Below are 21881 nucleotides of genomic sequence, written 5' to 3' on the forward strand. Positions count from 1 at the left end.
CGGATTTACAGCGTAGGAGGAGTTTCGCATATTTTGCAATTTTGCGGAAAAAAATAATTCATAAACTGAAATTGGCGTGGCCTACATTTCCACATTCAGCTCAATTCAGGGAACGCGCCCGTGTAAGGTTTTTGAATGTGCGACGCGCAATGTGGGAGTTACTGGCCAAAACCAGCTTACCATGATTATAGCGCCACCTGCTGGCTGACATGTGTCATGTTAGGTGTCAGACGTGCACCATACTATACTTCCCCTTAAATTTCACTTACATGACATTTACGGTCTATCCTTCAGTATCACATTTACCAATGGAAGGATAATAAAAAAGGATAGTAATCATCATCATCATAATGATAAAAATCTGAGTGATTACAATAGGGTTCCCAGCACCACTGGTTACTGGGAGCCATGCTGCTTTGCAACGCCCCCCCCCCCCAGCCCCCTCAGCTTGGACCTCTAACTACTAGGAGTGGTGCAACCACTAGTGTTGTTATTTAGTGCAGTGTAGGTGACAACGAGTCTAAGGACTTCTAGCTCCACACAACTGATCCCCTGGCTACTACACAGGCCAGAGCAGAACGAAACTAGGAGAAAACTGTAAACAGATTTCTGTTTACGACGTTTTTGTATTGTGATGACTGCAATCCCCCCTCGGTCAGCTACATGCTCCAGAAAAAAATACTTTTATCCACTTCTCCACTGTCAAGTTTAATTTTACTCTTTAGCAGAGCACAATGGCACAATGATACATGGCGAGGAGCCACGTGTGCACACATCCAGAAACCCCCCCCCCAAAAAAACAAGGTGCAAGACAAAAATTGCAAAAGTAGAACAAGTTCTGCACACTGAAACGCTCCCTAAACTAGTTTATTCGGCAGCAACGTTCTGGGGCATTTCAGTGTGCAGACCTTACTCCTTTGTTCTGATCACGATATGGATAGGATTTGGATTTTGGATTTAGACGGTCTGGGCTGCAGTGTTGTCAAAGGGCCTGAATCAAATAATTTAGGAGAGAACTTGTGGGACGTGATGTTAGGTTTTCTTTGTAATCCTGCACGGGTTGGCCTGCGTGTAAGTTATTCGGCTAGTCATATTATAACACTTCATTATGTCAGGTACGCCAATTCTGCCACAATTAAGAGCTGACTGGTAAAGTACAAGCAGGCCTACATATGCAGGGTTACAATGAAAATCTGCAGGACACGGGTTAATTGAGGAGGGGGCTCAGGGGAGACTCGCGGAGAAGGAAAACCTAGTACGCCTGAAATCACAGTGAAATCAAGAGTAGGCCTGATAAGTACAGACTGGAAGCAAAATTGAGTTCGTTCCTTATTTTATGTGAGCCAATAAATCACAGTAATGTCTTAATGCGTGCTCAATAATCCAGGTAGGGGAACCAAAGAAAGTTGAATCAGTTCATCTGGACGCAACGTTTATCGAGAGAAACGTTTCACCACTCATCAGTCTCAACTGACTGCAGGTATCCCCACCGCTGTAAATATACGCCGTTTATAGGGGTCGGGGATACCTGCTGTTAAAAGACATGGCTGGTGAGCTCTTTTCTAAATGTAGAGCATCTCAACAACCTTCCAGGGACTTGATGCCACCAGGTTCCATGACTTTATTTGAATAACAGAAGCCTTGACTGGAGCGCCACCTGCAGGCCCCAAAGGGTCATGGGTTATTTGACCCATCAATAGGACATCAACAGAAGACTCTGCTTTACCTTCTTGTCAGTAAATATGCTTCAGCTTATGTTTCTCAGCAATAGCTGCAAAGTCTCCCCATTAAAAATAGATTTTGTAATAATACTTTCCTTTTTTATATTATGTTCACAAAGTACCTTTGCAAGCTAGCAAGCTATAGGTCTTATTTTACCCTGTAGGGTAATAGTTCTGTCCACTAGCAAGCAGACTCCAACCATGCAATAAAGTAATAAAAACAAACTTCTGTTGTTTGTTTTGTTTTTTTTAACTTGTGTTATTACGCATGCATAAATTTATCAATCTATCTTTTCCTCCATGCAAACCGAGAAAATTAAATCAAAGCAGTTTAGGGAGCAGAGTTAAGAGATCTTTGAAGATATTATAAAGTCTAGCAAAATTGTAAAAAGGTTAGAAAGCATCGTTTCTTTTTTTCCCCCCAGTAAACTAATGTATACAATCATGCATCTTTTCCTGCGTTATTGTGCACCAAAAGATTACAAGAGTTATATGTTTAAACCATTTCATAATAATTTAGCTAAATGATCAGTGACAGATCAGTCATCTTAAAGGGAAGGAAAATCCTTTACAAATATACTTCACTGTACAACAATGTTGACATTTCAATGCAGCTGGGCCGTTCAGAGATGAGCACAATGTGTCAACACACCACGCGTATCAGTTTCAGTACTTGCTGGAGGTAGATATGTACGAGTCCAAGGGTTGACATAATTCTTGTCCGTTTTGGTCAGCTGCCTTGCTAGTCTCTGAAAATCTTATTTTCATACTGCTTGTGCGTTAATTTCACCTGCCTAGAAGAGATAAACTGCAGTGAAACAACTACAGAAAAGTCAAGTAAGAACGTCATTGTCCGTCCTCTACAAGTTCTGCAGTCCAACACAAAGATCTCTAGAAATGAGGTATCAATCCATCCATTACCCAAGCCGCTTATCCGAATTCGGGTTGCGGAACACTGGAGCCTATCCCAGCAGTCGTTGGGCAGCGGGTGGGGAGACACCCTGGACAGGCCGCCAGACGATCACAGGGCCGACACACACACACACTCATAGGGACAATTCAGTATGGCGGATTCACCTGACCTACATGTCTTTGGGCTGTGGGAGGAAACCGGAGCACCCGGAGGAAACCCACACAGACACGGGGAGAACACGCAAACTCCACACAGAGGACGACCCAGGACGACCCTCAGGTTTGGACAACCCCCGGGTTCGAACCCAGGACCTTCTTGCTGTGAGGTGACCTCACTAACCACTGTGCCACCGTGCCACCATAAATGTGGTAATAAAACCATACTGATTTTGTGTCCTGCTTAAGTATTTGACATCTCATATTTGTTGCTCCACATAAAAAATTTTCAACTCCCTTTATTCGATGTAAGTTTATACTCAAACTGGTTTTTTCCCCACAAGTGAATAGACTTATTGAGGCTAACTATCCACCAAACTGCTCTTAAGTGGTGTGAAGCCCAGTTCCTCCACCGGGATGCCAAATGCATTCAACTTGGCCTTGTAGGTCCGCTGAAGGTCATTATGGGCCTGGTAATCAGAAATTTGATGCAATTAAAAGATAATAACAATGACTGACAGCAAAAATACAAAACAAAACAGCAGTTATATACAGCTCAATTAAACGAGTGGTTGGAGTAGTTTTGCATAGCAAACCAGTGATTCACCTTGCAAACCCGAGCCAATTCCAACTGCAAGTCCTTGATGGCAGTGTTTTTGGCAGCCAGCATTTCCTAGAAGGAAGAAAATATTTACCACTCGTTCACACATTTGAAGTCACAAATGACAAATAAACACCTGTGACTGTGTTGTCTTCTACACTGAAATGCCTCAGGAAGAAACACCAGGAGGATATAGTACCTCGAGTCTGCCTGTGACCACGTCAAGGCTGGTTTTGTCCATGTTTGAGGCAGAGAGCACCGCGTTGAGCTGAGCCTCCTTCTTCACAAGCGTTTCTGTCATGGCTTCCTGCTTCCTCTCCAACAGCAAATTCTTAAAACCACACTTCTGCTGTACCTCCAGAATGGCTTTAGTGAACTTGTTGTACAACTCATTCCGCTCCTTCTCCACCTGAGACCCATAAAGACAACCCAACCCCACAGACAGAAAAACATTCACCATGTAACACGTTCACCTTCTGCTCACAGTATTTGTACTACCTAATAGAAACTGAAAATTGCACACACATGAAATGTTATATATGCACATATAATGTATGCAATCCACATTTTACCTCGCTGAACCTCTGCACCAGCACCTCGTGTTCCCATTTCAGATCTGTTAAGTCCTTTTTTGTAACCTTCAGACTTGCTTTGGTACTCTGTCAAAGTCATTGTCATCAGATTAAGCACTGCTAAACTGGTCATGAATAAAACCACTTAGAAAACAACAGAAATATATTTTTTTTAAAAAGCATCCCATGCTATTTTGCTAATGTTCAAAGTGAGGCTTTACTGACATTATGATTGCAAAATTTGATTTGTTCTCCATTAAGTCAGAATGCTCAGTGCATATACACAATTGGTTATTTCATGAACACACCGCCAGTAAAGTCTTGTCTTTCTCATAGCTGGAAAGCTTCCTTTGCAGTTCAGCTTGCTCCTCCTTGGTTTTCTGTAGTGTTTCCGTCAGAGACTTACTCTGAAGCGTCACCTTTGCCTTCTCTTTTACCATTCTCTCCTCTCTCTTACGCATATCTTCCACTTGTTCCTGAGAAAAACACCTATACATTACGTAAAACCAACGATATCACTGTATGTATGGTACAAACCTGAATTCACTTTGGTTTATGCCTGACGGAGATTTGGAGCATTTGTAACATCTCTTACCTTCAGTGTCTTGATGAGAGTCATATTATTTTGTAGAATGCTATTATAGTAGCTGTTCATATCGCTGAAGGATTTCTCGTGGTTCTTAATGAGAGTGGCGATGTGGCTTTTCTTTCCATCCTCAATCGCGTGGATTTCAGTTTTCCTCCTGCGCTCCTCCTCTTGACGCAGCATGTGCATCTTCTTCTCATACTTGGACTCAATTTCTTCTCAAACGGCAACAGACATGAAGTTATAGTTTGTTGCCTGAGATTTAGTAAAACCAATTTTGATACTAAAAATACGGGGAATTTGGTTTATTTACCTCTGACTTGCCTCTCAAAATCTTTTCTTGTTTCAGTTAATTCTTCCTCATATTTCTGTCAAGATGGAGATAACAAAAATAAATAAAGCTAAGATATTTGCGGGATACCTCGCAAAAGAAAAAGACCAAGGAAAAGATGGAGAGACCAGATGGAGGAGGACATGAGGGTTGGACTGTGGGAGAGGGATGCGTCAGACAGAACGCTATGGAGGGCAAAAATCCACTGTGGTGACCCCTGAGAAACAGGGAACAAGCCGAAAGAAGAAGGAGGAGGAGGAGGAGGAAGAGGAGGAGAAGAAGAAGAAGAAGATATTTGTGGGATTGATCTTGAAAAGAAGAAATGGGATGAAGGACAACATTCTGTTCAAAAAGTATATATCTTTCTTTAATAGAGCATAACGTGCAGAAATGAATTAAGACTTCCATTCTCTTCCTAAAAGCTACATTCCTGAAGATTAACATGCAAACAAATATCTTTTTTTGGTACTTTATGTCTCTGGAATATTTAAGACAACAGCCAATCCAGGATTATCCAATCATTTTTTAGATGCTAAATTTTATGGTTACTGTCAGGTGGAACTTTCCTGGGAAAAATAATACAGCACACAGCATTTACTACATCTTCATTAGAGCTGTCAAATATGGAGTACGAATAAGGCAGGTAGCGGTGAGTTTGTCTGAAGAAGAAGCAAAGTTGTTGTGGCTAACAAGCACATAGTCCAGACCAAACTTGTAGAAGACCTTTACCAACAGATACCGCATCAATTGCAAAAACTTAATTCAACCCAGTTTTTTTTTTTTTGTTCTGCTGTGGAAAGTCCTGTCACACCATCAGCAGCGACTTTTGTATAATTTCAAATGGATATATAGAATTTGGTGTCCCTAAACACCATTGTTATTACTAGTATCACAATAAGAGGCAGTAAAAAAAAATAATAAAAAAGGTGATCTTCAGGATTGTAGCTTTGAAAGAAACAAAAAGAAAGAAAGAAGAAAATAGCGCACACTCACCAGTTTAAGACTTTTGATAAGGTTTTCATGGGACAACTTCCCTTCCTTGATGTCCACCTTGAGAGCGCGCACGCCCTTGCGGAGCTCGCTCTCCAGCTCTGCGTGCTCATTCTGCATCAGGTTAGTGGAGACCACACCCTCTGTTTTCAGCTCAGAGATAGCATTCTGATGTTCAAAGAGTAGGTGCTTTACCTTCTGCTTGTAGACCTGATGAAACATGACCACAGTAAAATTTTAAACCATTTTAAAACCCTTACTAATGCTGGTTTACATTTTCTATACTGATTGACCAAAATACAGCGCAATGAATGGTGACATTTTTGAAACTTCTCAATCTGAATTTATGACTTGCTTTACTGGACTATGTTTCAAACTTTTTAAGGCCTTGAGTTTAGATAATGTAATTTAGAACGTTTAAAAACCTTTTCAGCACCTGTAGAAATCCTATACCTTAATCTCTGCTTGGTGGCGCGCCTCAGCCTCCTCCATTTCTCTGTCTCTGTTCCTCAGTTCAGCATTGCTCTCCTCTCGTTGTCTTTTTGTGATCTCCAGGAAGTTGGTGATCTCATCCCTCTCCAGCTGAAAGTAGTTCCTCTCCTCTCTCTCTCTGTCCAGCTCCTCTCGGAGGCAAACAATGAGCTCTTCCAGCTGCCATTAGAGAAAGTCACTTCAGCCCATAGGTATTAATTGTTTAAAGGAGAGCTGTTAAGTAATTTCCATTCAGACTCTAAATGCTATGCTGTTTTAGTTTATCACCATAGTTATAGAAGGAAATTTAATTTTAAACATCAGCATGCATGTACTACTTTAAAATAGGTGTGTATTTCAGTATGTGGCATCAAACTGTGGAATTCTTTCGAGAACGATTTAAAGGGTTGTAAAAATATCTTGAAGTTCAAGAAAACGTATAAGGAAAGAATAATTGGACAATATGGAGTTGTCAGGTAATGGGTTTTCAGTTGATGGTGAATTATTGTGTATGGCTTTTTGATTCTTATTAATTTCTCATGTTGCTGTAAGTATTAGTTGCTGAGTAACTGACTGACAGACCATCTATTCTGTTGCTAATTTATGTTTGAGCAAGGGGCAGGCAAAATAAGATTTTCTTCTCCCTGCTCCTTTTCAATCACGGAGGGTGCAAATTGAGTTGTGTTTGATCACGAGTTGCTTTCTTTCTGGAGCTGCGCATTACCACGAGTGGAATAAATAATAACGGAATGAAATGTTACCGTGCAGATCACAGTGAGCTCTACATTTTCAGTGCCTTTCCCTAGTATGTTAATGTCACTTGGCTCTTTTCGGCTAATGAGATGTCAGTGACGGCGACAGGGGTTTCTGGGGAGCATAGATGGCAGCAGGCTTGCTATCGTCTATAACTGATGAATGTGATCTTTACCAAACATTAAAGAAATAAAAAGAACCCTAGGATGAGTGTACGCTGGGTCTTGAATGATTTTAATCCTGACAAATGTCTCATTTGGGACAATGACGTTATTAGCTGATTGGCCGAGATTGTTGGCGTAACACGTGTGTCAGCAAATATCCATGTTCAATGCAAAGATTGGGTTAAAAAATAACCTGTAGTTTACGTTAAACTGTAACGTTCTGTCAGTTCCGGCTACAATCTTGAATGCTTCCATTCAGCCCTTACCTGCTCCTTAGACATCTCCTCCGTGGAAAGGCCGTCTATCACAGTCGGGGTCTTTCCCTTTGAGGATTTCTTATTTGCGCCCTTGGTTTTGGGAGGCTAATGTGAAAACAAGTTAACAGTTTGTAGGCAGGGAACGAGTTTAATATATGGCTTGTCATAAATATTTTATTCGCTGCTATCTAACAACACAAGTTTACCAATATGTCTGGCCACTCGTCTGTAGCACTTTCACATTTGACAGCGTTAATGGGTTATCTTGGTCAGAGAAACATAAACGTGTAATTCGTCTCAGCTGGTATTTGGAAGGCTAACACACGCCAGCTAAGCTAACAGCTCCTCCTCGGTAGCTAGCGTGTGAACGCCGCGAGCTAACCGCTAGCTAAGCTAGCTATTCAAATTACTGCGCGTTACCAGCGGGGCGAAACAGTACGCCGCCGCCCCTTAACGCACTAAAACAGAAAAGACATTATACGCTCACCATCGCGGAGGACTGCATACACACAGCGGTACGGGTACTGGATGTTTGGGTCGCTTCCACCGGGAGGGACAAGCGAGCGCCGACGCCAGCGCCGGGAGCGTTTCAAACCAACGCGAATTGCCATGGCAACTCAGCGTCCCTGTTTTGTCAAACGCGCCGCTAGAGGGCGACATCCGCCAAGCCGGCCACGTTGAACGAGCGCCAGCTGAGCCGATAAGAAGCATCGACTCCTTCCTGTCCAAAGGTGCGGGAGCCCGTCCCCTCGAGCAAGTACCCGGAGAGGACGTCTCAGAGGGAACCCGGCAGGTGTCCCGTCTACCGTTGCTAGCCGTCCAGAGCCGAACCCGAGTCTGGTGACGTTACCCCCCATGGGCTTGGTTTCGTTACCTCTTATTTTCATCCCCAGGGGACGATGACTCGTTTCCGGGAACCGTGCACGAGGTGTGCGAAATCTTGTATTGAGGTGAGGAGATTTTTAACACAAATGAGTTTGAACAGATTTGCCCCCCCCCCACAGCACCCCCCCCCCCACACTACCACACCACACCACCGTACACACATGCAGACAAAGCCCCTCCCCATCCAGTGCCCCAAAGCTTTCCCTGATACCCTGTGCTTGCTTTCTCTCTAGTCTGGGCAGGTTTCCAGCCAGCACCCCCCCCCCCACACACACACACACACACATCCCCCGCCCTCCCTCTCCCCCACCAGCCTCTCTCCCCCTCTGGATCTCTCTGTGCTCTGTTACCCGCCGGGCTGTTTCACAATGCTCTGCTTACTAAACAAAATGGCTTAGCGATTTGCTGCGTGGTGTCGACGTTCCCATGTGTCTCTCGCCCTCTTTCTGGTCGTCTCCGTCCGCGTGGCAGCGCAGCGCAGCGCCATAGCGGAGCATAGCGCCGTGCTCTCAGTTGCACTCTGATGGCGGTGGCCAGCAGGCTGGGTGAGAGCGCAGAGGAGCCGAGAGTGGCTGGCTGGGAGATCTAGAACAACAGAAGACCAAAAAGAAAAAAGGACCAGCAGGATCTGTGGAGTGCTGGATTCTCTCTCTCTCTCTCTCTCTCTCTCTCTCTCTCTCCCTCTCTCCCTCTCGCTGTCCCTCAGACACACACAGACACACACTGATTTTTCCCATCACCTCTCCCTTTCCTCTCTGTGTGTCTCCTTCACTCTCCGATGCAGTTGTAAACAGCAGGACATTCTTGGCCGAGCTGCATGGAGGCACAGGGAGGGGCAGGGAGCCCAGGTAAGAGCCGTTTTCTCATCCCTCAATGTAGCTGCGTCTGCACAGTGACTGCTGTTTTCAATGACTTGCGTTACAAGTAGATTGCCCAGGTGACAGACTCATAATATAGCCACAATGTGTGTGTAAATTGGTCTCACACTCCCGATATAGCATTTTGCATGAGGACACCACAGACTAGCCCTTAATTTAATAGATCTGGACAGTGATTCTTTTGTCTGTCTGTCTGGACTCTGGTAGCCCACAACTGTATTGCCCATCCACACTGGTTTGACTGTATTCCCCCCAGAGCGTAGCTGACCACCAGCCGGTCCTCTCTGCATTGGCTCTTAATGCACATTTCTGAAAGTGCAGTCTGGACTCTGGAGTTAGTCGCTGATGAGAGTTACTCCTCACTGAATATTACCACTGGCGTGGCGGGTACCCTCGTCGTGGCGCCGGCTCCCACCGTGGACCGGCCAAGTCCCAATATGCTTTTTATTCCCCCAAGTAAGCTGACACACACCGGCAGCTGGAGCTGATACGGGAGACGGAACGCGGCGATATAAAAGAAGACGTCTAAGGTTAAGAAGGGGAGGGAAGTGAACGGATCTGGGGGGTCGAATTTGAGCTTATCAAATACCATGCTAAGCAGTGTAAGCTGTGCAGAAGTTGCTTTTTCTTAAAAAAAAAGAAAGAAAAGGACAAGTGGCTAGGTTTTGCGTGTAGGGGATCTTTGGGGGCTTTTGTTTATAGCATTATAATGCATCATACCTTTATACCACCATAGCACAAAACACGAACCCCGAATAAAACACCGGAGGGTTTTAAGTTGCTTTTGTAAGCAATGTCGGTGAGGATGAGAGTCACTCGTTCACAAACGGACAGCTTCCTGTAATCCTGGCACACATGAGAAATGTACGTCAGGATTATATCAGTGAAAAACCAAGTTTTAGTCATGCAGTTTAGTTCGCTAGCACTTGTGCGTTGCAAAAGTGCGCCTCTTGTTTTGACAGCCGCTCTGACGGGATAGTTCTCATTCAAGTGGTTTTTTTCACCTCTTCTGCCATGAATGGCGTTATGATGCCGGCGGTGCGGAACTGGTTTGTGACGAATGGATAAAACGGTGGTCTTTTTATAGCCCTCCGAAGCTGCCCTCCCAGTACATACGGGGGGGGGGGGGGACAATGGAAATAACGGAAAGAGCAGGAGAAAAACTAAATATAGTGACCTTCTATTTCTGCCACAGGCCTGTTTCATGTATCACTGCTGTGAGAGTCGGGGCGGATAACGTATGATGATGAAGGCCGAGCCTCATGGGCTCCACTCTTCATCTTCCGATTCACGTGTCCAACTGGGACCGTATCTGGCTGTGGCGATGGGACCGAATCAGAGCTAACATCGTTACTGTGCAAATCTCCGTCTGTCCGCTTGTGATTTGTGGACAGAGCCGTTGTTATCTTGGAAGATAACACAAACATCGCTCAGCAGCAGACATCTGTGACACAATTAAAGCTGAGTTACGGTCTGAAAACAGACCTCGGCTCTGCAATGCCGCCGCTCATTTTTTAACTTTGCCTCACTTGAACCATATGCTTTGTTTTTTTTGTCATTCCACAGCAGCGTGGCTGTTTTAAGTCTCCCCGCTGGGTTCGTAAATCTTCCAGGAATTTAAGAAATTCAAATATCCAGGATCCACGACAACAGCAGCAGAAAGTGGCCAGGGCGATGAGGTGGCAAAAGGGTGCGGAGAGCTTGTAATCCCCCCCCCCCCTGTTTGCCCTACACTGTCAAAAGGGGATTGATTTATCGAACCAAGACACCGAGTTTGATTTAAACCCTGGCAAACGCAGATCCCCCACCTCCCCACCCCGGCCAACCCTTGTCCGTCTCTCTCTGTTTCTCTCTGGAGAGCTGATTCAGAGGGATTCATGCATGATAGATAGAAACACGGTTAACCCTCGTCTGGAAAGGCCAGGTTCCTCGTAGCGCCCCCACACACACACACATATATAGAATGGAATGGTGGCGCAGTGGTTAGTGTGGTCGCCTCACTGCAAGAGGGCCCGGGGTTCGAACCCCGGGGTAGTCCAACCTTGGGGGTCGTCCCGGGTCGTCCTCTATGTGGAGTTTGCATGTTCTCCCCATGTCTGTGTGGGTTTCCTCCGGGGGCTCCGGTTTCCTCCCACAGTCAGAAGACATGTAGGTCAGGTGAATTGGCCATCCAGAATTGTCCCTAGGTGTGAATGTATATGTGTGTGTGTGTGTGTGTGTGTGTGTGTGTGTGTGTGTGTGTGTGTGTGTGTGCGCCCTGTGATAGCCTGGTGGCCTGTCCAGGGTGTCTCCTCGCCTACCGCCCCAATGACCAATGACTGCTGGGATAGGCTCCAGCATCCCGCGACCCTGCCTAGGATAAACAGTTTGGATAATTGGATAATGGATATATATATATATATATATCCATACTGAGCATATATATACATATATGTGTGTTTACATATACATACATACATGCATACATACATGTATATACTATATGTGTGTGTATATTTATATATATATATATACACTCACCGGCCACTTTATTAGGCACACCTGTCCAACTGCTCGTTAAAGCAAATTTCTAATGAGCCAATCACATGGCAGCAACTCATGCCAGAGGTCAGAGGAGAATGGCCAGACTGGTTCGAGCTGATAGAAAGGCAACAGTAAATCAAATAACCACTCATTACAACCGAGGTATGCAGAAGAGCATCTCTGAACGCACAACACGTCGAACCTTGAGGCGGATGGGCTACAGCAGCAGAAGACCACACCGGGTGCCACTCCTGTCAGCTAAGAACAGGAAACTGAGGCTACAATTCGCACAGGCTCACCAAAATTGGACAATAGAAGATTGGAAAAACGTTGCCTGGTCTGATGAGTCTCGATTTCTGCTGCGACATTTGGATGGTAGGGTCAGAATTTGGCGTCAACAACATGAAAGCATGGATCCATCCTGCCTTGTATCAATGGTTCAGGCTGGTGGTGGTGGTGTAATGGTGTGGGGGCTATTTTCTTGGCACACTTTGGGCCCCTTAGTACCAATTGAGCATCGTGTCAACGCCACAGCCTACCTGAGTATTGTTGCTGACCATGTCCATCCCTTTATGACCACAGTGTTCCCATCTTCTGATGGCTACTTCCAGCAGGATAACGCGCCATGTCATAAAGCTCGAATCATCTCAGACTGGTTTCTTGAACATGACAATGAGTTCACTGTACTCAAATGGCCTCCACAGTCACCACCTCAATCCAATAGAGCACCTTTGGGATGTGGTGGACCGGGAGATTCGCATCATGGATGTGCAGCCGACAAATCTGCAGCAACTGCGTGATGCTATCATGTCAATATGGACCAAACTCTCTGAGAAATGTTTCCAGTACCTTGTTGAATCTATGCCACGAAGGATTAAGGCAGTTCTGAAGGCAAAAGGGGGTCCAACCCGGTACTAGCAAGGTGTACCTAATAAAGTGGCCAGTGAGTGTACATACATACTGAGCATATATATTCATATGTGTGTTTACACATACATACATATATGTACATGTGTGTATATATATGTGTATATATATATATATATATATATATATATATAGTCACATGCCTTAAGGTGCAAGTTGGTACCGTCTGGTTTTGTAAACCGGAGTTTACGGTTTATCCAAGACAAAGTTAGACATATTGTTAGTTAGCTCATTAACAGCCTTGTCAGCAAATCATTCGTCAGTATCCTGACTTTGATCGCCCACTAAAACAAAACACCAAACGCCTTACAAGACATGTCGGGACATAGTCGGTGCGTTAACAGAGTATTTTAGGGAGACATGTGTGTCTAATTTGGGACAGTTTCTGTCACGGAGGACGATGGTAGATGGTCTTGTGGGATGTACATCTGGCCCAAGTGTAATGCAGTGGACACGGTAAACCTCCACAAGCCCGGGGACACGCATCAGAAGTCAAACTGGAGCAAAAGTCAGCTCCCGACACGAACCAATGCATTATACGAAGCTGATATGTGTGGCGAAGACTGTAAATCATAAATACTACATACCCTGCATCGCTTAGAAAACACAAATGGATAATCATAAATGGCACACTTAATGTGCCAGTGTTTATGTGCGCGGGGGTGGAGGAGTATGTAAAGACAAGCCTGGTCCTCAGCTTGTTCTTACAGAAACAGTACAGCAAGTACCTAATTACACTATAAGTTAATCAATATGATGTTTAGAGAGACATTAGCTGTAATTACCAGGCTGGGGAAGTTATGAAAATGGGAAATGAAGCAGCTAAAAGTGTAAATACTGAGCACTGTGTGACAGCAATGAGGGGAACGCTGCTGGAGAAAGTGGGTTAGTTAGTGTGGAACTTCTGCTGGAGAAACCAGTAAACCAGTGGTCAACTGGGAGGGGTGGGCAGTTCAGGGGCAAACCTGCTGTGTCGGGTAACTAGTCCCTTTTTTTGGGGGGGGGGGATTTCCCCCCTTTTCTCCCCCAATTGTACCCGTCCAATTACCCCACTCTTCCGAGCCGTCCCGGTCGCTACTCCGCCCCCTCTGCCGATCCGGGGAGGGCTGCAGACTACCTACCACGCGCCTCCTCCGATACATGTGGAGTCGCCAGCTGCTTCTTTTCACCTGACAGTGAGGAGTTTCCCCTGGTGGACGTAGTGCTTGGGAGGATCATGCTGTTCCCCCCAGTTCCTCCTCCTCCCTGAACAGGCGCCCTGCCCGAACAGAGGAGGCGCTAGTGCGGCGACCAGGACACATACCCACGTCCGGCTTCCCACACGCAGACACGGCCAATTGTGTCTGTAGGGATGCCCAACCAAGGTAACACGGGGATTCAAACTTGCGATCTCCGTGTCGGTAGGCAACGGAATAGACCGCCACGCCACCCAAACGCCCCTAGAATGAGAATATTACTCAAGTAGCTGGCATGAGATGTCTCCCAGAAGGGCAGTTTTGCTGTTACTTCCCATCGTGAAATGAAGTAGCGGTACCAGTATTAATCAAATTACATGTCCTCCTTCTGACCTCTCCTTCTGACTCGCACACCTTAACACGCACACACACGCACACACAGGCCGTGCAGAACTGACAGGGGATGCGTGGACGTGTGAAACCTAGCCGCATGGATGCTGCAGAGCGACAGCTACTCCAGAAAAGAGGAAGGGAATTGAGATATTCAGGGGATTACAGAGGCCGGGTGATGCAACGACAGTGATTAATGTGAGGTTTGGCGTGTCTCGGACGAGATGGAAGGAGGCGATACCGGGCCTTAGTCAAGACACAAAAGATAATAATGTTGCAGGGCTCTTACAAGTATTAAAGGAAGAGCAGATATAACGGGAGTTGGCTGTGACCTGGTAATCCTTCGTTAACCACAGAGGAAACATTTTGTCGAGATTTCAGGTCATAATAAGACGGGCTGAAATGAGTTCACATGAAGAAACGGATCCCCGCAGCAGCTCCCATCCGAACACACCCATGTTGTTTCTTCGTGAAACGTGAATTGAGGTTTAGGAGGACCGGTCACGTGTGTGTGTGTGTGGGGAGGGGGAGGGGGAGCAGGTCAGATCGGTTTTTGGGGTGACTGAAAACTGTACAAATGTTTGTAAATGAAGGATTGCGGATGGGGAGGTGACAGTGAGCCAAGACAAGAATTTTCACCACCGTAAGATACAGAACATACGAGTCACAGGTACGTATCTCCTACGGAGAGATGTTCAGATACTTAGAATGTATGCAAAAGCACATCCAGCCAATTACCCCACTCTTCCAAGCCGTCCTGATTTCTGCTCCACCCCCTCTTTCCCCCGGACAGGCGTCCCGACCGACCAGAGGAGGCGCTAGTGCAGTGACCAGGGCACATATTCGGCTTCCAACCCGCAGACTCGGCCAATTGTGTCTGTAGGGACGCCTGACCAAGCCGGAGGTAACACGGGGATTCGAACTGGTGACCCCCGTGTTGCTAGGGAACAGAATAGACCGCCACGCCACCCGGACGCCCCCACAGTGAAGCGTTGTCCTGTGATGGGATGTCACCTTTCAGTATCCACACGTCATCGCAGACTTTCTCAGGATGTGACTGAGGGGTAGAAACATTAGAGTCGTGTTTATTTGCTGCTTATTGAGGCAAGCGACACACGTCCGGCGAGGTTTGTGCGCGTGGTTAACAGGCCAAAACACACCTGCCGGATACACCGGGACGAGATTTAGGATAGACTCCTGACAACTCGCGCACTCTCCCAGGTTCCTCTCTTGTTCTCTGTCTCTGTACCTGCCACTCATTATCTTCTCACTGTCTCCGCATGTCGACAGAGCCCAATAAAGACATCCAGAAGCTGCTGAAGCCCTCAAGCTCCGGGGATTTAACCAAAGATTTGTTCCACCCAGCTGGCGAGGAGGAGGGCGGCTTCTCAGGTCACACTGCCGGCCTGCTGCACGTCACTGAGCGGAGACGTGAGTACCGGGATAAAGGGATGGATGGATGGTTGGATGGATGGATGGTTGGATGGATGGATGGATGGTTGGTCAGTTGGTCAGGTGATGGGGTTTGTAGGAATCGAGTCTGGACTCACAAGTTCGGACTTGAGTCTGCATTTTGAAGGTCCCAGTCTTGTCTCAGAAGTCCCAACGTAATGACTCGGACTTGACTCCGTCCCGGACAAGGGCGGTCCTGTGATCATTTTTCAAGACTTACCGAGTACAAAATTTTAATTAACTTTTTTTTTATTTTCATGAAAATCAAATTTCCCCCTGAACAGATCAATAAAGTGCAATATAATCAAATGTGTTTCTTTATTATTATTATTATTATTATTATTATTGATCTATGTCTTGGCAACATTGGAGGATTGGAATCTGTTATTTTTTTGGGGGGGGGTTCCCCCTTTTTCTCCCCAGTTGTATCGGGCCAATTACCCCACTTCTCTGAGCCGTCCCGGTCGCTGCTCCACCCCCTCTGCCGATCCGGGGAGGGCTGCAGACTACCGCATGCCTCCTCCGATACATGTGGAGTCGCCAGCCGCTTCTTTTCACCTGATAGTGAAGAGTTTCACCAGGGGGACGTAGCGCGTGGGAGGCTCACGCTATTCCCCCCCAGTTCCCCCTCCCCCCTGAACAGGTGCCTTGACCGACCAGAGGAGGCGCTAGTGCAGCGACCAGGACACATACCCACATCCGGCTTCCCACCCACAGACACGGCCAATTGTGTCTGTAGGGACGCCTGACCAATCCGGAGGTAACACGGGGATTCGAACCGGCGATCCCCGTGTTGGCAGGCAATGGAATAGACCGCTATGCTACCCGGACGCTGGAGGATTGGAATCTAAAACATTCCTTCCTTGGCAGAAGAACATGAAAGCCTGGTGGACTGCTGCATCTACAGTCATGTGTTCAGTTGGACTCGTACTGTTCTGGTGTCAGTCTTTACAGACGTTTTGGTCCCTCGGGTCTTGAGTTGGACTCGCCATCTTAAAGTTTTGGACTTGACACAGACTAAACCACATAAAGACTCGGTCTGGATTTGGGGTGTCTTGACTTCAGGGCTAACAGACGGTACGGGGCATGGGAGCAAAAATGGCTGAAGAAAGAAACATGGTGTGAGAAAAGATGGGAAAAGAGGAGAACGCTATTCCGTATGTAATTTGAAGCGGCACCAGGAAACTTTTGGGATTTTGGCAACATCTTTTACATGAGCTATCACAAAGACAACTGAGGCACTTAATTTTCTTCATAACGTAGCAACAAGGCATGCGCATTTATTTACGAGCTAGCTCAAAAGACTGGCAGAAGAAGAAGAAAGAAAGCCACTTTATTTTTGTCATTGTACAAGTTACAACGAAATGTGTTCTCTGCATTTAACCCATCCTATTGCATAGGAGCAGTGGGCATCTGCGGCACCCGGGGACCAACTCCAGTTCTTCTTTCCACTGCCTTGCTCAGGGGCACAGGCAGGAGCATTAACCCTAACATGCATGTCTTTTTGATGGTGGGAGGAACCCACCCAGACACGTGGAGAACATGCAAACTCCACACAGAAAGGACCTGGGATGGCCTGGGGGGGGGGGGGGGTTCGAACCCAGGACCTTCTTGCTGTGAGGCAACAGTGCTAACCACTGGGCCATCGTGAGTAAAGTGAGGTAAAGTAAAACTGCTATACTTGTATGTATGCTGTAAGGCGTTCCCTAAAACGAGGCTTCTGGGGAACTGATCTGAACAACCATTGTGTCTTTCTTCCATAACCCTCACACTACGCCACCAAAATGAGTATAATGATTGTTTGTCAAAGCAAAAAAAGGCACCTTTTGCTGCTTTAGGACAGACATACCACATCCCGTAGGAGTTAAATCAGGGAGGTCTGCGTGGCTGTCGCGTCCTGTGAAGTATCATACATTTGGTCTCCATCCTCTTAAATCCACTGCACAGCTTCCCGCTGAAAGGCTCCTTTGTGTAAGAGTTTCACACAGAGGCGGCCCTGTGTGGCCGGACCCGGGACCCCGAGCACAGCCTCGTGCCACGGAGACACGGAGAGAGAGAGACTTGGGGCTACAAGACCCTCTTTATCTGCTCCCATGACTTAACAGTCATTCAGATAGACAAACCCGGCCACAGCCACCAATGTCCGTCCTTCCCCGTCAATGTGACCGCTAGCCGCGCCACCTGGCAGGCGGGCCAGTGGCTCGCAGCTAATCATGCAGAAAAAGGAGCAAGAGCGGAACAGATGAAAGGACGTTTTTGCAAATCGATGACATAATCACACCATCTGTGATGACTGGTTTATTGGAGATATTCTTTAAAAATGTCTGAAAAACAGAAAAAAAGTAGATTTCTACAGCAAAGTAAAAGCTTTTTGCCAGCTATACATCCAGAAATGTGATTTAAATGTGAAATTTTCCACCTGCTCTGCAGATTTTAAGATGTTTGACTGAGTGTGGCGCAAAAGGTTTCTCTTCAAAATAATAGAAGGTGGTGGTAGTAAATTGAAATCATAAACAGTAAATTGAAATTAAGCAAATGTACTTCTTGCCCTCTGACCTTGGCTGAATAATGCCAAGAAACATGTTAGACGGACAAAGAAAAAGATCATCAAATTAGGTGCTTTATCTGGGTTGAGGCTAAAGCATTGCACTCAGGTTGTGTCAACTCCTGCAAATTCCCCCAAAGCAGACGTTTTTGACTGCGTATTTTGTTTTCTTTATTGAGTCCCTCATGAAGGATTAGCCAGTTATCACGAAACATAATTAAAATTCAGGAAAGGTCCAGTCGAAAGCAGTGACTTGCAGTGCCAGGATGACTTGGTCAAAATGGCTGAAGGATGCTGTAAAGATCAGATACACAGCTGTATGGGCACAGCTGGATGCTCTGACTTGGCACAGTGTTGCTCTACAAAATACACTTCACCTGAGACACACACAAATGCCTTCCATCCCATGACAAAGTGACAAAGAATACTAATGTGTATCCACAATGTAAAAGCAAATCATCTGCAAAAAAAAACAAAAAACTAGTTTGACAAAATGTGATCCTCCTTTGGTTTACCTAGGCTAGTTTAACCCACTGACTTCATATTAATGTCTGCTTAATTTCACGGTTTACTAGTTCTGCCTTTCTGACAGTAAAATCACTTCCATTCTGTTAAGCACCTAGTGGATGTGACGTTGACAATGCCACCATGGCTAAGTGCTTAGCACTGGTGCCCACAGTGAGGGGCCCTGAGCTCCGTTCTGGGCCCTCTGTGGCTTTTGTAAGTTTCCTCACAAAGTCTACAACAGCTCATGTGAGGTGAATTTTAAACTTGAAATTGCCCTCAGGTTTGAATGGTGTTTTGGCCCTGTGACGGACTGTCAAAATGTCCATGGCGCCTTCCTGCCTTCTGCCCAGTGCCTGCAGGGTGTAGGCAGGTACCGTCTTATGCTTTAACATATCAGTAAACCCATTTTGGTGGCGTAGTGTGATGGCTGTAAGAGAACGACGCAATTACCATTCAGATCAGTTCCCTTGAAGCCTTTTTTTTCACGATGCATCTTGTCTGCCAGCGGGCACCAAACCGCCTGAGAAATATAGGGGTTGCTTTACGGCACACGTGGAGGTACAGTAATTTTACCTTTACATTATATATGAACATAGCTCCTCATCTTTGAGCCTTTTGAGCTACGATTTATAAATAAATGCACATCTTGTTTTTGCTCTCTTTCGGAAAAAAACTGAGCCTCGGTTGTCTTTACAACAGTGATGTAAAAGACTACTTAAAGCCGCTTTAATAAGGGACAGAAAAGGAGTTGTCATTTTTGGCTAGCTTGTGTGTATCTTTGAAATCCATTGAATCATATATGTCTAATAATTTGGTTAGGAATCAAATTATGTTTATTTGTCCCCTCTTATGACATACAAAAGTGATTGTACTTAATCTATTTGTTTTAGAATGCATAATTTGACATATCTCAGGTTTTTCTGAATAATATGTTTTGTTTTTTTTAACATTTGTGTTATTTTAATAGCGAGTGTTGATCTTTCCACAAAGTTGACTCCCCCGTATGTCTGTTAGGGAGCACTCGGGCTGAACTATTGAACCCGGGGAGTTGATGGGGTTTTAGAACTGTGAGGAGATTCATTTTACAAGTGGAGACCCACCCTCTCCTCTCTCATCCCACCCTGCTTCTCAGCAGTCCTCTCTGCGGCCCCTCCATTCCTTCATCTGAACCCATCAGCAAATGAGGGGGATAGGAGAGAAGATTAAAGGATGAGAGAAGAGAGGAAAGGGAAGAAAAGGAATCATTTCATATATTCTAGATTAACCACTTAGCCAGATTAATTTTTAATTTTTAATTTATTATCATTATTACTGAATATGGAGCTGCCAGGAAAGAGGAAAAGAGGAAGGCCAAAGAGGAGGTTTATGGATGTGGTGAGGGAAGACATGCAGGTGGCTGGTGTGACAGAGGAAGATGCAGAAGACAGGAAGAGATGGAAACGGATGATCCACTGTGGCGACCCCTAACGGGAGCAGCCGAAAGTAGTAGTAGTAGTAATTTATTATTATTATTAACAATAATAATAAGTTTGATTTATATAGCACCTTTCATACATGAAATACTTCTCAGAGTGCAAATAAGTAAATTAAAACAACCACAAGCAGAAAAAAATACAGTCAAAAGTGCTTTGCTATCAACAAGAGAGAATGAAAATTAAAAGCAATTTAAGAGCATATGGGATGACAGCAGTAAAATTTTACAAGATAAAAATTAATGTTGAGCATCACACAACTACATAACACTGCAAACCCACATTATAACAAATGACCTTTAATATTAGCGATGACGAGTTGTGATGAAGAAAATACACTACAATATGAAAAATGTTGGGAATGGGCCAGACCAGGTCTTTGTTTGGGAAGTCTTTTTGTTCGTCCATATTTGATTCCAGAAGCCATTGTGTCCTTAGAGCTGCACCTCTGAAGGACTGGTGGTCTTTTACATGCCAAGGCAGCAGGCCTCTATTTTTACCTCTCAGTTTGTCTTCTCTGCTGTCGGCACTCCCCCAGTGTGCTTTCAGAGAAGAGAAGAAGGCAGTTGTTTTGGTCCGTCTGCCTGCCACCCATAACACTGGAAGGGAAAAACATGTTACTGATCAATTATTTAAGAAAGGGAGTGAGATAGGAAAGAAAAAAGAGCAGTGGAATAACATACCAGCCAGTTCACATAGCTGAGAGGGTGTAGACCGCTGAAAGGGTTGGGTATTTCCCCCCAGAAATGTGGATCATTGTATTCCAAGCACAAGACATCTTATGCAAGCCAGGCTTTGACCTACTATAGCTACGAATACACTATATGTCATGCAGTATGCTAAGAATTTTGATTTAGTGAACAGACTGCCAAATAATAGATACTTCAGGCTTAAAAACATCATATGGTCATGACTATAAGAACTTATTTTGTTCTCAAGGTAGCTGCTGCATGGTTTTCTATAATACCCTCTGGTCTGACTTTATGGGTTTTTTTGCCCCCCCCCTTAGTTTCACCCCTATACACCCATTATATATATATATATATATATATATATATATATATATATATATATATATATATATATATAAAATCTCCCTCTCACCCTTTTTTCGGTTGATGTGTCTTCCTCAAGCTCGAGTCCTCTACCAGAGGTCTGGGAGTTTGAGGGTTCTGCTCCTATGACTGCACTCTTCTGGACAGAGACCTCAGATGTTGTTCCTGGAATATATTGGAGCCACCCTCCCAGTTTGGGGGTCACAGCCCCTAGTGCTCCTATTACCATTGGGACTACTGTGGATTTCACCTTCCACATCCGATCTCGTTCTTCCTTCAGCCCTTGGTATGTCTCTAGTTTCTCATGCTCTTTCCTCCTGATGTTGCTGTCGCTCAGGATTGCTACATCGATCACTACTGGTGTCTTCTGTTCTAATTGACCACCACAATGTCTGGCTGGTTAGCCAGCACCTGCTTGTCAGTCTGGAACTTGAAGTCCCACAGGATCTTAGCCCTGCCATTCTCAACTATTTGTCTCCCATTTGGACTTTGGGACCTCCAGTCTGTATTCAGTACAGATATTCCTGTACACTATCCCAGCCACTTGGTTATGCCTTT

At 45.3% G+C, this 21881-nt stretch overlaps 2 protein-coding genes across 2 annotated transcripts in view; one reads left to right on the plus strand and one right to left on the minus strand.

Annotated features, from left to right (window-relative positions):
- Positions 1-2183: 2183 nt before the first annotated feature.
- gas8 (growth arrest-specific 8) lies at positions 2184-8180 on the minus strand. The gene is made up of 11 exons (XM_056279060.1): positions 8002-8180; positions 7524-7619; positions 6323-6520; positions 5873-6079; positions 4862-4916; positions 4558-4763; positions 4271-4438; positions 3963-4049; positions 3590-3799; positions 3397-3462; positions 2184-3259 (listed from the first exon to the last, which is right to left on the minus strand). Exons 1-11 carry the CDS (start codon positions 8017-8019, stop codon positions 3152-3154), a joined length of 1419 nt encoding a protein of 472 aa, XP_056135035.1. The 5' UTR covers positions 8020-8180; the 3' UTR covers positions 2184-3151.
- Positions 8181-8774: 594 nt separating this feature from the next.
- Positions 8775-21881, plus strand: part of dbndd1 (dysbindin domain containing 1) — a 47578-nt gene continuing 34471 nt past the window's right edge. Inside the window, exons 1-2 of the mRNA XM_056278431.1 lie at positions 8775-9247; positions 15583-15723. Of these exons, the coding sequence (XP_056134406.1) occupies positions 9217-9247; positions 15583-15723 (172 nt within the window). The 5' untranslated portion in view covers positions 8775-9216. The remainder of the gene's footprint in view (positions 9248-15582; positions 15724-21881) is intronic.

The sequence above is a fragment of the Lampris incognitus genome, chromosome 4 (assembly GCF_029633865.1).
Source record: "Lampris incognitus isolate fLamInc1 chromosome 4, fLamInc1.hap2, whole genome shotgun sequence".
In the NCBI taxonomy this organism is placed as follows: Eukaryota; Metazoa; Chordata; class Actinopteri; order Lampriformes; family Lampridae; genus Lampris; species Lampris incognitus.

Bases quoted from the DNA above. Each gene is read 5' to 3' on its own strand.
- gas8 (XM_056279060.1), bottom strand. The intron at 6,080-6,322 runs GTATAGGATTTC...ATGTTTCATCAG, and splicing joins GCCACCAAGCAGAGATTAAG to GTCTACAAGCAGAAGGTAAA. The intron at 4,050-4,270 runs GTGTGTTCATGA...TGACTTTGACAG, and splicing joins AAGACAAGACTTTACTGGCG to AGTACCAAAGCAAGTCTGAA.